General features: G+C 29.8%; 3 protein-coding genes across 4 annotated transcripts; 2 read left to right on the forward strand and 1 right to left on the reverse strand.

The window, feature by feature from the left end:
• Positions 1-72: 72 nt before the first annotated feature.
• On the reverse strand, positions 73-1,712 carry LOC126867682 (telomere length and silencing protein 1 homolog). Of its 2 annotated transcripts, none has more exons than XM_050622495.1 (7): positions 1,618-1,712; positions 1,310-1,425; positions 1,129-1,237; positions 912-1,057; positions 624-842; positions 399-532; positions 73-306 (listed from the first exon to the last, which is right to left on the reverse strand). In XM_050622495.1, exons 2-7 carry the CDS (start codon positions 1,423-1,425, stop codon positions 140-142), a joined length of 891 nt encoding a protein of 296 aa, XP_050478452.1. In that variant the 5' UTR covers positions 1,618-1,712; the 3' UTR covers positions 73-139. The 2 variants fall into 2 exon arrangements, with proteins under 2 accessions (XP_050478452.1, XP_050478443.1); XM_050622486.1 differs by having other exon boundaries at positions 1,521-1,707.
• Positions 1,713-1,811: 99 nt separating this feature from the next.
• On the forward strand, positions 1,812-11,400 carry LOC126867576 (small subunit processome component 20 homolog). Its single transcript, XM_050622216.1, has 11 exons — positions 1,812-2,001; positions 2,069-2,349; positions 2,450-7,702; positions 7,774-8,029; positions 8,110-8,715; positions 8,791-9,354; positions 9,448-9,630; positions 9,705-10,032; positions 10,104-10,534; positions 10,620-10,889; positions 10,973-11,400. Exons 1-11 carry the CDS (start codon positions 1,957-1,959, stop codon positions 11,120-11,122), a joined length of 8,367 nt encoding a protein of 2,788 aa, XP_050478173.1. The 5' UTR covers positions 1,812-1,956; the 3' UTR covers positions 11,123-11,400.
• Positions 11,401-12,099: 699 nt separating this feature from the next.
• LOC126867642 (probable cytochrome P450 305a1) lies at positions 12,100-16,753 on the forward strand. Its single transcript, XM_050622352.1, has 8 exons — positions 12,100-12,386; positions 13,367-13,621; positions 14,061-14,298; positions 14,763-14,922; positions 15,017-15,128; positions 15,398-15,578; positions 15,797-16,053; positions 16,382-16,753. Exons 1-8 carry the CDS (start codon positions 12,296-12,298, stop codon positions 16,561-16,563), a joined length of 1,476 nt encoding a protein of 491 aa, XP_050478309.1. The 5' UTR covers positions 12,100-12,295; the 3' UTR covers positions 16,564-16,753.
• Positions 16,754-16,763: the final 10 nt, after the last annotated feature.

The following is a 16,763-nucleotide window of genomic DNA, read 5'->3' on the forward strand; positions in this document are numbered from 1 at the left end:
AATGAGTTGATAATTCGATAATTTTTATAATATAGATAAAAAAATTTACAACAATAAATTTAACGATACATATTATGTATAAATAATAAATTTTTTATTACATATAACTTATATCCTTTATTTCTATTTACAAATAATTTCAAAATCGTCTAAATTGTTTTTTGAATCTTTCATAATGATAATCATCAGTTGCTTTTTCTCCATTATCTTTCCTTTTACTCTTGTAATCATCTCTGGGTGCTGCAACTTTTTTTCTCTCATCAGAATCTTGTTTTGATTTCTGGAAATCTGTATCTTCTATGTTAACTAAAAAAAATAAGAAAGAAATAAAAGTTATTATATGCTATAGAAGTTGACTTATAAATTAGATAAAATAAAAGATGAAGTAGATAGTGTACATCTATTGTGTTGTACAAAATTCACAGCCATATTTGTTGGGACAAATTGCGAGGGTCCATCTTTCTTTCTGTGCCTATCCCAAAGCAGTTTTAACTTAGCTTCTTCCGTAGCTTCGATATTACGAATCTTTGCTCTGAAAAGGTGTATAATTTATAAATGAGAAAAACATTCTTTTATATGAAATGTGTTAAAAAGAATCAAGTGTATATTATAAAATCATATACTCTATTCCAAGATCCACTTCTGGAATACCAGATAACATTTGATTTGAAAGCATTTCTTCACTTCTGTGTGCAGAGCTTTGTCTTAAATGTTCAGGTACTGCTTGCAAAGCTGCTTCTTCTGGTGAACAATAAGAACCTTTGTCGTTATTTGATCCATTTTCAGTTGTACCTTCAGTTTTGCTTTTCCTCTTTGATAATTCTTCTTCAATATATTTTACCCTAAAAAAATTAGAAGTCATTAATTATGTATTTATTGAATTATATTAACATCATAAATGCAATATTTACATTTCTTCATCTTCATCGCGTTTATTAGTCTCTGCATTAAATTGTGTGCCAATTCCAGTTTCATATGCATCATTTTGTTTCAATTTTGTATTCTTTAATACAGTCATATTTACCATTCCTCCAGTTTTTACATTAAAAGGGTCAGACTGAAGAAAGAAGAATCTTTCAGAAGGAAAGAAGTTATTATATTTTATTTATTAATTTCATTATTGTTTACCGTCATTACATCAGGTGTTACATTTTCTCCAAGGGCTAATCCAACAACATTTATACCTTTTGGTCTTTCACGAAGTTTTTGTATAGTTTTCATCTCTTCAACTTTTTCCCTAAATAGATATTATATTTATTACTAAAGTGTATAATCTACTACATTTAATGTGTTTGGATTTGTCATTTACCTAACAGAGGCTTCTTCATTTTCATTGTCATCTTCATCTGATGAAACCTGTCGTTTCCTTATCGGTTTCCTTGATTTCTTTTTGAATTCTATTTTCTTTTCTTCTGTACTAGTCATCTATTTTAAAACAAATACGTAAATAAAAAATGTATATACTTCATATTTTATTACTTTTTCTAAATATGATTTTAAACTAATGATTTATGTCTTACACTACATATGTAAACAACTATTTATATCATAATAGTAAATTTATAAATTAATGATGAATGCATTCAGAAAAAGATAAAGATTAACAGATTATCGTACACTGTAAAGTGACACTTTTTATCTTATAGACTTTTAGGCAGTTTGTAAAAGCACTTAACATTTGTATTCCATAGGTTATAAAGATATTAGATACGAATGTTACTAGAAAATATTCTATAGTTCCTTTTTAAGAATTCTAGTTCTTTTTTAGAAGTCCTAGTTCTTTCTTAACAGAAAAATTTCCTATCTAAGATGTAGCTATTCGGTTGTTTGTGCTACTTAGTTACACGTGAGAAATACACGTGAAAGTAGATTGTTATCAATTAAAATTACATTAAATAATTCATTAAATATGAGAAACTAAATATAAACTTAGAAGTTTTCATATGTTTTATCAACATGAAGAATAAGCCAATTCGTCATAAAGAAACAAATACATTTCAAGTATGTAGCGTAAATAATCACTTGTTTTTCATCAAATATTTTTTATCCTTCTATTCTTCTATTTTAGTTTAAAACATTTACCGAAAGAGTAAATGAAATCGACGTCGATGTATTTCACCGTGTTGCACATCGAAACGAGGAGAACGATGAAGAAATCGAAACGTATTTTCATCAAACACTTCAGAAATGGAATTATCTTAACCTTACTGAAGGTTACTGCAGCTTTAAAAAGAAAGTTCGTGATATCGTAACGCTTCCACAATTGATTAATCAAAAGCAGTTTGTAGTAGATACATTGATAGAATATTTAGCAAAGAAAGATGTTTTGTTTCTACAACCAATCTTAGAGTAAGTATTAAATTAAAAGTTCTACCTATCATCAACTTAAAGGAAAATGTGGATTAAAATAGCTTTTAACAAGCATTATCATATAAATTTTTCATTGCAGATTAGTTGTTGCTATGTCTAAAGACCTACAAAAGGATTTTTATGAATATTTCCCTAGATTTTTAACTGTTATCATTGAGTTATTAAAAACAAAAGACATAGAACAAATAGAATACACATTCACATCATTAGCTTATTTATTTAAATTTTTATGGAAATATCTGGTTAAAAATGTAGAAACTGTACTTGATCTGTTGCTACCATTGTTGGCAGATACACAGCCAACTTATATAAACAACTTTGCAGCTGAAAGTTTTGCATTTGTGGTACGTAAGATAAAAGATAAAGATTCTTTCTTAAAGACAGTATTGCATATATTGAAAGGTAACCCAAATATAATACCAGGATGTGGTAAATTATTGTTTGAAGTAATATCTGGTATACCAGGACAATTTCATTCATGTGCAGAACAAATGCTTTTATTATACTTCAATGGATTAAATAATGATTCTCTCAATCAAAGTTTAATGTTTAAATTATTGAAGGAAATTATTAACTGTATGCTACAAAGTATACACTCACAGAAATGCCAGGTACTTTGGTCTGTACTTTTAAATGTCATGGACAAATCAATTGAAGAGACTAAGCAGTTTCAATCAAAAATTGGAAAAGAGAAAAGTCTGATTCTTTTGATGCAATTGATAAATATAATTGTTAATCATAGAAATGGAAAAGTGGTTATAGATCCTGTACCTCTGATTAAAAAATTGTCACATATTTTAGATACTTTTGAAAATGAAGACAGTGTGTTACAAGAAGTTATAAATGTATCAGTTACTATTCTTTTGGCAGCCAATGTTAGATTGATGCAGGAAACATCTAGCCAAATATTACTTAAAGTTATGTCTGTGAAAAATATTCAACTATTATATGGTGCTGTTGAAAGTTTAATCCATTATTCATCATTCGAAACTTTGGTATTGCCACATATAATACGACATAGCATTTTCATTGGTTTTAATGATGATACTTTACAACTGTTTACAAAGATAGTTAATGCAAAAGTTCCTTTATGTCTCAATGGTATCAATTTAAACAAATGGACAAAATACATCTTAGATATAAGAGGTGTAAAATCTGATAGTATTAACTACTTCCAGAAGGAGTTAGAAGTTTTATTGGATAATAGTATATCAACAAATGCATTAAAAATGTTAATTATTTTGCCACATCTGAAGCCTATACCAGCAGAATTTAAGGATATTTTAAAAAGGGGAATATTATCTTTATATAAACGGATATTAAATGATACCAATACAGAAACTGAAATGATCAAATTATGTTTGACATTCTTAATATCTTTAGAATCCGCAATTCACATATTGGAATCAGAAACTTTGCATCAGTTTATGGAAGAGAATGATATAAAAGTATTAGATCTTATTATCAAATATCCTGATAATAAATTCATTTTAAATGCTGTAGATTTATGTGTAACATATTTTAGCACATCACAATACCGAGAAATGTATATAAATCGAACTGTGTTTGAAAATTTAAACAGTAGTATTGCAGAAAAATTGAGTTCACCCTTTAGTGAAATTCGCTTAATAGTAACTCATTTATATCTTTTATTCTCCAATATTAGTGAAGTAAAATTGTCTATTACGAATGAGAAGAAGGAAACAGGTGTTATGGAACATATGTATTTAGCAGAATGTGAACCTATATCAGTACATAGTTATCGAAGTAAATTGCTGCATTTACAAGCATTGTCATATGAAAATGAAGCAATGATAAATTTAGATTTGAAGTATTATGAACTTCCATTACGATATTTACTAGGAAATCTGTATATAAATTTTTCTTTACTTTGGGAACCTATAAGTAAGATTATAGCTACTTTTGCAATCAGGGAATATGAACAGTTTTGGCCTATATTTTTAACTGAATTAAAATGTAATCATGAAGTAACTGTAGACTATAAACCATTATTTGAATGTACAGTTATTTCTGCAATAGAAAATGCTGTGCAAAAATGCAGTGACAAACCAGACTATGAAAATCATAAAATTCTTTTATGGAAATGTATGACAAATTTTTCACATTTCTGTGAGATGAAGAATAGAGATATAACAGGACTATTCATTGATTTTGTAAATTACAACTTTTTTAAGTCAAATTCTGAAGATGCAAGATGTTGCAGTATCTTAAAAGGTCAAGAATCAATTGTTTCTAATAACAACATGGAAATTGATGAAGAATATGAAAGTGATAATGAATCTGCAGAAAATCAAGAAAATGAGAAAGAGGAAAAAGAAAAAAAGGAAGCTACTATTTCTACAGATACAAAAATGAAACAAATAGATATGGAGTCTAGACAGATAAATAAGATTGTAATAAGTAAGAATTATAAAGTGAAGCTCTTACTTGCTCAACTTGAAGTATTTGAAAAGATTACAAATCCAAGAACATTATATAGGGAATCAGAGATGCAGAACATTTATTTAGACTTGCTGTCATCAAAAGTTCCTGACATTCAAAAGGGTGCTTTAAATTGTCTTCTCACTTATAAACAGAAATATTTAATACCTTATAAGGAAAATTTGCTTAGTATAATTAATGAAAAAAACATGAAAAATGAATTGACACATTTTAAAGTCGATAAAGAAAGTAATATTATACTGGAAGAACATCGCAATGAATTTATACCTATATTAATGCGTATAATTTATGCTAAAATGATTGCAAAAACAGGAATGAGAACTGGTGGTAAAGCTGGAGGTACTTTAAAACGAAAAATGATCTTACGTTTTCTATCTGGAATTCAAGAGAATGAAATGATCATATTTACCAACATGGCATTTAAGCCTTTCAAGAAATATATGCTTGAATTAGATAAGATGAATGATCAACAAATTAACTTGAAACAACTTACACAAACTATTATTGATACTGTAGATTTGAGTAACATTATTCCACCTAAACGTTTGCAGAGTGCCACGAATTTACTTGCAATTTTAATAGAACAATTTGGTAGTAAGATGGGAAAGAAATTGTTACCCTACTTACTTGGTTTGGTAATATGCATTCTGGCAGAAGTAACTGGAATTTTACAGAAATCAGATCAAGTTCATGTTGGATTCTTACAATCTATTAAAAATGTAAGATCCACTTCCATCTCAATATTAGCAAGGTTCTTTGGTCACTTTGAAGATTATGAATGGAATAAATATGAAATGGATGCCTTGTTTAATGTAGCTGTATTTCCATGGTTAGAGAAATTACCTATAGAAGGTATTCACAGTCCTACTCCATTATTGAGGCTGTTTATGGCATGGAGCCAGAACTCACGTTTTTATCCGTTATTTATAAAATATCGCGAAGATAATAAATCTGTTAGTTCTCTTCCTTACATAATGAAACTTTTATTGGGTTCAAAAACTGAAACACCTGTTATCAGTGCTATTGTTGAAATGATTGAGAAAATGGTAACACTACAAGACTACGGAAAGACAAATGAAAATGATATGGAAGTTGATACACCTTTTGTTCCTTTAACACCTATACTTAATAATTTATCTGAAATAAATGAAGAAGCATTATCTAATGGAGTTAATTATGGATCTACTATTCTTCTCCCACACGTGTTCAGTATTTTACAATATATTAAAAGTAAACTTGAAAAATCAACCAAAGGAATAAATAAATCAGAACTTGTGATTTTATCACGTATTTCAGAATTCGTGAAAGATGCACATGCATGTGATATACTTCTTACTCTTACTTTACCAATATTGACTAAAAAAGCTGGAGCTGGAGAGGGAGAAGAAACGATTATTGAATTGATTACAACCACAATAAACCTTGTAAAGCAAGTGAAGGAACCAACAACGCATGTGCGTGCAATTCTACCTTTATTAGGTACAATATCTGCAATTCCTGCTCGTAAACTCCTGTTGGAACTCTATAAAACAATTGTGGAAAAGTCTACAAACGATTGTCATGGGATATTAATAAAAAATTATGAATTAGTAAGTGCACTTAATGCATGGGATCGCAGGTGGCTCGATCAACCAGATTTTCAAAAAAGATTGGATGCATTTTCTGAAATTAATAATGCAATAGAAAAGGATGAGATTACGTTAGAGTTTGGCATAGCTATTATTTATAATTGTTATTACATTCTTAAAAATGAAGCAGATCTAGCATTAAGAGATAATGCAGGACAGTATCTTAAGCTACTTGGTTGTAAATTGGCACAGAAACATAAAGAAAATGTAGCAGATAGACGTTATTTAATGGACAATACAATTTTACCACTTATAAGAAAAGGGATAACTAGCAAAATTGAAATCGTAAGGCTTCAATCAATAGCTTTTTTGGGACATTTGGCTATGGAATGTTCAGACGTCCATCCCGTCTTACGGGATTTATCTGTATTAACTGATAAGGCGGATCCCGAAGTAGATTTCTTCGAAAACATGCAACATTTGCAACTGCACAGGAGAGCTCGAGCATTTCTTAAATTTTGTAATATAGCAAAAACGTTAAAGAAGCCGTTTAATCCAAGAACATTAACACAGTTTGTCCTTCCTTTTGCTTCTTCATATCTATGCAATGAAGCTTTTATTCATAAAAATAGTCTTATCGATGCTGCAATAGGAACAGTTGGTACTATATGCAAACTTTTACCATGGCATCAATATGAGATTATTCTGAAACATTACTTGGAAAAGCTAAGACATTCTATTGAATTTCAGAAACAACTTGTTAGAGTCATTGTTAGCATTTTAGATTCTTTCCATTTTGATTTGTCAAAATATAAATTTGTAGAAGAATCTTCAGTACTAAAATATAACAAAGAAATTGAAAGGGATCATGAAAAAGAAATAATTTCTGATGAAAAGAAAGAAGAAGAAAGTGTTGCAAAAGGTGATGATAAAAATAATGAAAAACAAGTAGAAGAGAAATTAGATGAATCTTTAAATTCTGAAAATATAGATACTGTGGAAGAAACTGTAGGAAAAGTACAAAATGAAACACAGAAAGAAGTACCTGTAATGGAAAAACAGATCATTCTTTCACAGAATGGAGCACGACGAGTCGTATTTAGTATATCCAAGGAATTGCTACCTCAACTCCATTGTTCCATTATAGCGAGAACGAGTCGCGAAAGTAGTCACAAGATTAACAAGAAAAGAATTGCAATAGATAACGAGGAAGAAGAACTAATGCGAGTTCCAATTGCTCTTGCTTTTGTTAAATTACTACAGAAATTACCTGGGCATATTTTAGATGCTAATTTACCAGGGTAAGTATATAGTATATACACCTCCATATAAAATTAAAAGATTATTAAAATATTATAATAAATTGTTTCAGAATCTTTATGAAGTTATGTACATTCTTGAAATCTCGTTTAGAATCTGTACGACGTGTTACTCGAGAAATATTACAAAAAATTATGATAACTCTTGGCCCGAAGTATCTTCATCATCTTTTAAGAGAAATGAATACTTTATTAACAAAAGGTTTTCAAGTTCATGTTCTCGCGTTTACAGTACAATCAGTATTAGTAGCTCTGAAACCATATTTTCAGAAATTTGATATCAATGAAAATCTTCAAAGTATTTTGTCTGTAAGTAATATTGTAAATACATATTAAAATCTAAATTTTATGATATATCTAATATTCATATATTCTTGTATTTTAACTAGGTATGTAAAGTAGATCTATTTGGATTAACAGCAGAAGAGAAAGAAGTAATAGGAATTGTGAAAAACGTATCAGAAGCAAAATCTACAAAAAGTTATGACATATTTCATATATTAGCACAATATATTACTGAATCATGTTTGGTGGATTTAATCTTACCATTAAAAGAAGTGCTTATAAGAAGTCATTCGCATAAAACTCTGCAGAAGGTTGTGGAATGTTTTAGAAACATAGTACTAGGTTTAGCTGATAATATCTTTATACCATTGGAACAAATGTTAATATTCCTTTATGGTGTAATTTCTGAAAGTATTCCTGAGTTTAAGCCTGAGAAGAATGATAAAGAATTAACAGAAAAGGAAGTAGAAATACTCAGTAGACAGAAACCAGATTGCTTTATTATACCTCCAGAACCAAAAAATAAAATGGGCATAAAGGCTACTTCAAAAACTTCAAAGAACACCAATGTTCACATTATCATAGAATTTGGTTTAAAACTTTTCCATATTCTGTTAAAAAGAGACAAAATATCTAATACAGAATTTAAGTCCCTGATAGATCCATTTGTACCATACATCAGTGAATGCATAAAATCTCAACATGTGAAGGTAAATTTATTATATTCTTATTGTAAATAATAATCGTGATCAATTGTTTGATATGTTGATATTATATTTTTTCAGCTAAGCACGTTAGCTTTACAGTGTTTAAACTGGTTGCTTAAAATGGATTTGCTTTCAATACAAGAAACAATTTCTGATATTTGTTCATCTATCTTTATTATCTTGCATAAATATGCTGCAGCTGGCCTAAGTAAAGGAGATAATTTTGATTTAGTGATGGCTGGTTTTAAATGTATGTCTGTAATTGTTCGTGATGTGAAACAGTATGTAATTAGTATAGATCAGTTGAAAGCCTTGATTATGTATGCTGAACAAGATATGCACAACACTGATAAGCAAGCAACAGCATTTGGTTTAATCAAAGCGATAATTGCTCGAAAAATGATTCTTCCTGAAATGCATATCGTTATGGAAAAAGTTGCTGCTTTAAGCATTACCTCTGAACTAGAACACGTTAGAGTACAATCTCGCTCCGTTTTTTATTCTTATCTGATGGAATATCCTCTTGGTAAACATTTACAGAAACATATAGCATTTTATTTGACGCAGGTTAGCTATGAAATGCAACCAGGTCGTCTTAGTGCTTTAGAGATGATTTACAGTATTGTTACAGGATTTCCAGTAGTAAGTACATTTAGTTTTTTCATTCTTCCTCTTTTTCTGTTGATTAAAAGAAACAAATCAAACTCATAACTTATATATCAATCATAATTTCAGAAAACTTTGGTCTTGAAGTCGGATATCATTTTTATAATGGTGGGTGTAAGATTGATAAATGATGATAATCCAATATGTCGCAAGTTGTGCGCTAAATGTATTAAGGAAATGATTACACGTATACCTTATAATAACAGAAGCAAACTTTTTGATATACTTGTAGCGTGGTTAAAAGATCGTAAGGTAAATTAGTTGAAATTAAATCTTAAGAGTACACATTTAACGTTATAAAATTACTTGATTACGTGTTATTTTAGGTAATGCATCGAACGTTGGGTGCTCAGTTATGCGGTATATTTGTAACAGTAGAAAAGGACACTTTTAAGTCTCGTTTAGATGAAATATTACCGCTTCTTTTGAAACAATTTCATGCAGATTTTAATGATAGCAATGAACCTGGTCGTTTCGTGAAGTTACATACAGAAAAGGAAATGCAATTAAAGAAAGAGCATTATATCAAAGATCCAGAGAGAATGAAAGATCATCATATGTTTCAAGTGTTGCAATTGTTACTAAAAATATCGGCAAATTGTACGGCATTTCTCAAAAGTGAAGAATATAAAAATGCTATTCGTTCGTTTGCTGGTATGTTTAATGTATTACTATATTACCTAATTCGTGAGTGTTTAGTATTAACAGAATTTTGCGTATTTCAGAATATAGTCAGTCCTTATTAGCACATCCTCATACATGGGTGCGTTTAGCAGCGTCTCAACTGATCGGATTTATTTTAGCTGTTCATGACGTTGATAAAATTATAGACCTTTTAGAAAACCCTGAAAAATGTGAAGCAGAAACCAGTTACATGTATTCCGATCCTACTACCGTTATAAAAAGTTTAAGTTTAGACCTAATTGCGCAACTACAACCTGATATGACGTTAGAAGAATTAGCCGATCAGACTGTTAAAAATTTAATTTTTATCGCGAGAATATTAAAGTCTGTAAAACAGACTAATACTGCTACAGATCAAGTCAATGAAATGAAAGATAAAGATAAGAACCAGTTATCACTTCCTTGGCTTGTTCGAAGGCTGAGAAAGGCTGTAAATATAGAAATAACCCAAGCTCCTAAGTCAATAACAGTGGTACAGTACCCATTATTATCCTTATGTATATTTCCTTATAATGTTAAATAAATAATTAGAATACAAGTGATATTTCTTTTTTCAGCGGACTGCTTTCTTTAAGTGGGTTGGCGGTGTTGTGGCTACAATACCCATGGAATATTTAAATGTGGTACTTTTTAATATTATGTCACCAATTGTGCGTGAAATATCTACTATAGAAGAAAAAAATACCATTTTAAGACGATTAGCTAAAGAAGCGAGTGTGATGATTAAGAAACGATTAGATAGCGAAGAATATACTAGATTATTGAGTCGAATACAACAGAATTTGGATATTAAAAAAGCAGAAAGAAAGATGATGCGTACGCAGCAGGTAAATTTGTTACATTTTTACCTTGTCTGTGAAATAAGTGGTAAGAAATGATTAAGAGTACTAAAATTTTTTTTTTATTACAGTTTGTAACGGATCCAGAATTAGCTGCCAAACGTAAAATTGCAAGACAACAGAAAAAGAAAGAAGCTAAAAAAAGGAGATCTGACAAAGTGACAGGGAAGAAAAGAATGAAAAAACGCGCAAGAAAAGAAGTCGATTTGGATATCATATAAATATTTTAAAAATAATTGTTACCATAAAACATTTTGTCAAGAAAATATTTATTTGTCAGGTTGATGGTATTTCTAGAATAATTGCAAATCTAATGTATATACATATGCAATTTACGTCATACTATATCTTTTTAAAAATAGATAATATGTAGATTTTATACATAAATATGTACATATGTATGTATGTCTTTAATTATTTTTCAATAATACTAAATGAATGTTTATTGTATAATAAGAGAATACATTAATTTATATTATATTAAAAAATATTAGGTTGAGTTATAAGTTCATTTTGCTATATAGATGTGATAAAATCTATTTCATGAAGAACTAACTTATTTTGTTCCTAAATATTCTATAAATATAATTTCTATAAATATCATATCTTTTATAAAAAAAATTCAGAGGGGCATATTTTTATATTCTTCAAATAATTTTTATAAAATTTTTTCACATCCATACCCTGGTGAAGATGAAGGATGAACGAATTTACTACTCAACTCAATATAATTAAAATCAGATCTTTTTACAATACATATAACTACCCTTATATACAGATATTCAAAATTTAATTGCTGTAATTTATTTTATAAATGTCGGATCACATCGATCAATGATTTGAATTAAAAATTTCGAAAGGTTGTTTACAGTTTTAATAATCTTTGAACATTGTTGGACATAGTAAAACCTATTTAATTTTACAATACATAAATCCAGTTTATTTATGTATTGTAATAAGGGACTTATCCACTCTTAACAACTTCCTCAAAGGATACATATAATTAAAAAGCCTCTTATTATCAAGTGACCATGATCACATGAATACATTAAAAACAATACACGTAAGTGCAAAGTTTTGTCTAATTATATAGCATTGAAGTATCGGCAACTGGGATCTTTTCATTTTTTGAATTTTGACATGTTTATAAGCAAGAGCTTAACTACGGTTTAGAAGTATTCGTGCTTATCGGGTAATCCATGTTATCGGCAGTAGGTCGGTATAAAAAGCTGAAACCGGAATTGAAACGTAAGAATTGACATATTAGTTGTGGACGAAAAATTTCAACCTATCGATCTATCGTCCAGTCGTTCTTCGGGAGAACCAATTTTAGTTCGAACGCTTTCATTGATCGCTCGAGTACAGAATCGTAAGTTCGTGTGGGACGTTGCAGGATGTTTGCCACCGTGTTACTAGCAATAGTAACGCTGATATTATTAATTATTTATTTAGTAGTCGGACAACATACGAGAAAAACCCCACCAGGTAATCAAAGTTATTTCTTATCAATTATATTGAGTCACGTTGCTTAGTCGACATCCTACAAAATTAGTGTATGGATCATTATACACCAAATCAGTATTCTTTTTTAATAATTTTTACGTAACCTTTATTTCGGATATACAATATAGTTAAGAGTTTTATCTTGCTAATATTTATAATTTTTGGTTTTTACAGTAAAATAAAATTGACAATAATAATGTGTTATGTTACGAAGATTAAAAATATTAGATCATTATTAGTCATGATAAGTTTTTATAATTTTTTATTGAGGTATAAAATCATTAATTTAATATTTCATCAAGATGAATGAACTAAAAGAGTTAATCTACCAATGAAGCCGTTAGCGGTGAATGTAAATCATGCGGATGTATACACTACTCGGGTTGATTGGGTCACTGAGCTGGTTTAAATTAGCGTCTTTATTGTTCCTCTAATGAAACTAATTCTTCTTGAGGCTTATCTATTTCGTCCGAATTAATTTTTTTTTTTCGTCCGAGAAATTTTTATTCTCTATACAAAATATAAAGAGTAATACATGTTGTACTAATATTCGCATACATATTCAAATTTAGAGTAATAGAATGATCTATAACACGTTTTCGACACTGATTATAAAATCTTCGAAATATTATTATCATAATATCGATATCTATAATATGATTTATTATTATTATTTAGTACATATTTTATTATGTAAATAAATTAGTATTATTTATTTTCAATTACTATAACATTTATAAAATAAAGCTCTTTGAATTTTTTGATCCCTTCCTATTCTACTTAAAACTTAAATAATTATTTTTTAATGCTCTAATCTCCGTTCTTGAAATTTAAAAATTTAATACTATAGATAATAGCATATCGTATATATAATAGTATATAGTATATATATTGCTTATTATGTAAGACCATGAAACGTATTCTTTTTTCTCTTTTTTTTTTAAAGCTTTATTATTTTTTAGGGCCATTCTCGTGGCCGATTTTCGGCAACCAGTTTCTAATGAAGCGTTTGATTCGTGAATTTGGGGGACAGCACGAAGCGTTCCTGGAACTTTCGAAACGGTATGCTAGCGATGTGATAAGCGTAACTATGGGTAATGAAAAGGTACTGGTCATTTCTGGAAGCAAACTGTGTGAAACGGTACTGAAGAATGAGGAATTCGATGGACGACCTTGGAACGAATTTATCAAACTTCGAAATATGGGCAAAAAGCAAGGTACTAGAGTTCAAGACTATTTTTAATAGATCAGTTGAATTGAAAAAATTGTAAACAGTAATTTTTTGGTACAAGATGTTTTGAAAGATCATTCGAATAAAAAAAGGGCATATTTTGATGATTTTTATTCATTTGCATCATCAAATAGATATGTAGTCATACAAATATCTATTTCAAATGGAATGCGAAATTTAGCTACAACAATTATACTAACAACAATTAATTTTCCATAAACATTTATCTTTAAAAATTATTTTATTTCCAATTGTCTTATCATATATGAAAAATGGGTTGTTGAAACTTTATTTTTATTAATTTGGATAATCAACGTCCTGCTGTAACTACGTATTATAATATTTCGCAATATAGCAGATGTGCGAAATAGATGCAACTTGATTCGAATATTAGCGATATTATCGTTTCCTGTTATTATCGATAGGCATCACAATGAATGACGGAGGAGAATGGAAGGAATTACGGAGCTGGATGTTGCGGACCATGAGGATTTTCGGTTTTGGAAAACGCGAGATGGCGCAAATGATTAGAAAGGAACTGACCTTACTTTTGAATGAGATGAATACAGAGGGTCCGCACAAACTAAGACCGTTGATTACACCGACTGTGATAAACGTCCTCTGGTTTTTGACGACGGGAGAATCATTCAGCAGGGGCGAAAGGTACATAAATACATGTGCTCTATTGGATTTCTCTACTTTGTGTATCACCGTTTTCACGTATTCGGTCTCCCATGCGTATAAACGACTTGTTGGAATCGTTTACACGTTTGCTTAAATTCCTTTTTTTTCTATGTAATGTAAGTTAATTATATCATTCATGAAAACATGTTTTACTTTCTTCATTTAGAATTGTTACAAAATCTTTTGAAGAATTTCGAAAAACAGAAGTAGAACAGAAGAAAGGAAAGAAATGATTTTATTTTATTATTGCTTTGTAAAATTCGCTTCATTTAAGAAGAATTATTATTCCTTTATATTTCTTCTTTGAAAGAAAGAACAAAAATCACGGAATAAATCATTATAGAAACGAAAGTAATGATCCACAAGAATTTCGAAGCGAAACATAAAGTAGGTCACGTTCTTGAAATACATTCAATCCTGATTGATTGTTCTTTCCAATGCAGAATAGAGTCTTTTATCAAGTTGATGGAAACTCGAGCACAAGTCTTTGACATGATGGGCGGACTTATCTCTGCTTTCCCTTGGATTCGTTACATTGCACCTGAGTTCTCAGGATACAATCTTTTGTGTACGCTGAACAAAGAACTCAAGGACTTCTTAATGGTATGCCCATGATGTAAATCAATTATGACTTTACATTTATTAAATACGCTGTTTAACAATGAATTTGTTATACATGAACGTCTTTTTTGTACAGGGAACTATCATTGAGCATAAGAAGAAATACAAGCCGGGAAGTGAAGGAGATGTAATTGACATGTTCCTTCATGAAATGAAAAATCATGGGGAATCTAGCCCTATCTTCACTGGTGCGATCAAGTTTATAAGTTATTTCATTTATATTCGTAAACACATTCATATCTTTTAATTCTATCAGAATTTGATCTACTGTAAAAAATATTAGTATTTTTCATAGAACTGAAAAATAGATAATTTTTAATTTCCCTTTGGTTCTAAGAATACTGATGTTATATACTCATAGAAATATTAACGAAAGAGAAAGTATTCTCATTAGAAATTGTCGCGTACAATCCTACCAATCGTATAAGTTCGTTTTCTCACATAACATATTTTTCAGATGACCAATTGGTGGTACTGTTGATTGATCTTTTCCTTGCTGGTTTTACGACCACGAGTTTAACCTTGGACTTTCTGTTATTAATTATGACGGTGTATCAGGATGTGCAGCATAAAGTACAAAAGGAAATCGACTCGGTGATACCGCGTGACAGACTTCCTGAAGTGGAGGATAAAGCAAAGTAATCAAATTTCCTGTTAAATATTCGAACTTATCTATGTAAAAATGTGGATTTAGCTGAAATTACTAATTCCTTTAATTTTTCGTTGAATCTTCTATCTTATGTTTCTTGTACAATTTTTGTTGTAATTCCTGTGTAGAAGAGTAAAAGTTGTATGTTCGATGAAGAGATTAGAGTAATGTAGTATGCGAGAAAAATGAAATTTTTTACTGTTATAGGCTCCCATATGTGGAGGCTGTAATAAGCGAAGTGCAACGAATGTGGCCAGTATTCCCTATAATTGGGCCGCGACGAGTTCTTCACGATACGATTCTTGACAAGTACACGGTACCAAGAGATACCACCATTTTAGTCAATATGTACTCCATCAATAAGGATCCTAATATCTATCCAGAGCCACACAAGTTCATGCCTGAAAGATTTATTAAAAATGACGTCTTCGAGCCAGATACATATTCTCTGCAATTTGGAAAAGGTATAAAATAGATTAGAACTTGCAAAATGTATTTTACAAATACACAAAAATCTTCTAGCATTGTAGAATTGTAAAAATTTTTTAAAATATGTAATCCACATCAATGTCATTTTATCAAAGTACATAACAACGTAAATAAGATAATAGCGCTGTTTATTTATGTTTCCGGATATCTCTATGAAAGTTAGAAATACCTTTCATGAAGTTAATTAATGCAGTCATTATGAGCTAAACGAAACAGTGACGCAAAATACTGGGTACATTATGATCATTAAAAAGATGATTTTATTTATCGATACTTTCTATAGTTTTATGTGTTTGTTTCCAGGAAGAAGACGATGTCCAGGCGAAGTACTGGCGAAGTCCGCACTATTCATTTTGTTTACAGGCATAATGCAGAAGTATAATCTACGTCCAGTTCCCGGCAAAGGACCAAATTCTGTAGAAATTATATACGGCTTGACATCGTCCCCAAAGCCTTATGAGGTACTCGTGACGCCACGATATTAATACCTGCAATCCTCGTTCTTGATATATGTATAATTTCTTGCTAAATTTCTTACACTTATAACTTCCATGTATCACGTAATTAACAGGAAGTTATTCCTACAGAAAATTTCAATAGAATGTTCATGGTAAATGAAAAAAATGCTAATTGATCAGTATGAAGAATAAAACAATAAAGACAAGGTAAAATATATTGTTCTGTA

The sequence above is a fragment of the Bombus huntii genome, chromosome 1 (assembly GCF_024542735.1).
Source record: "Bombus huntii isolate Logan2020A chromosome 1, iyBomHunt1.1, whole genome shotgun sequence".
NCBI classification, from domain to species: Eukaryota; Metazoa; Arthropoda; class Insecta; order Hymenoptera; family Apidae; genus Bombus; species Bombus huntii.

Coding starts and splice junctions, on each gene's coding strand:
- LOC126867682 (XM_050622495.1), bottom strand. CDS start 1,425: ATGACTAGTACAGAAGAAAAGAAAATAGAATTCAAAAAGAAATCAAGG. Junction 1,238..1,309: donor AATGAAGAAGCCTCTGTTAG/GTAAATGACAAA, acceptor ATATCTATTTAG/GGAAAAAGTTGAAGAGATGA. Junction 307..398: donor TTTTGTACAACACAATAGAT/GTACACTATCTA, acceptor TATTTTTTTTAG/TTAACATAGAAGATACAGAT.
- LOC126867576 (XM_050622216.1), top strand. CDS start 1,957: ATGAAGAATAAGCCAATTCGTCATAAAGAAACAAATACATTTCAA. Junction 7,703..7,773: donor TTAGATGCTAATTTACCAGG/GTAAGTATATAG, acceptor AAATTGTTTCAG/AATCTTTATGAAGTTATGTA. Junction 10,890..10,972: donor AGATGATGCGTACGCAGCAG/GTAAATTTGTTA, acceptor TTTTTATTACAG/TTTGTAACGGATCCAGAATT.
- LOC126867642 (XM_050622352.1), top strand. CDS start 12,296: ATGTTTGCCACCGTGTTACTAGCAATAGTAACGCTGATATTATTAATT. Junction 13,622..14,060: donor AAATATGGGCAAAAAGCAAG/GTACTAGAGTTC, acceptor TATTATCGATAG/GCATCACAATGAATGACGGA. Junction 14,299..14,762: donor TCATTCAGCAGGGGCGAAAG/GTACATAAATAC, acceptor TTTCCAATGCAG/AATAGAGTCTTTTATCAAGT.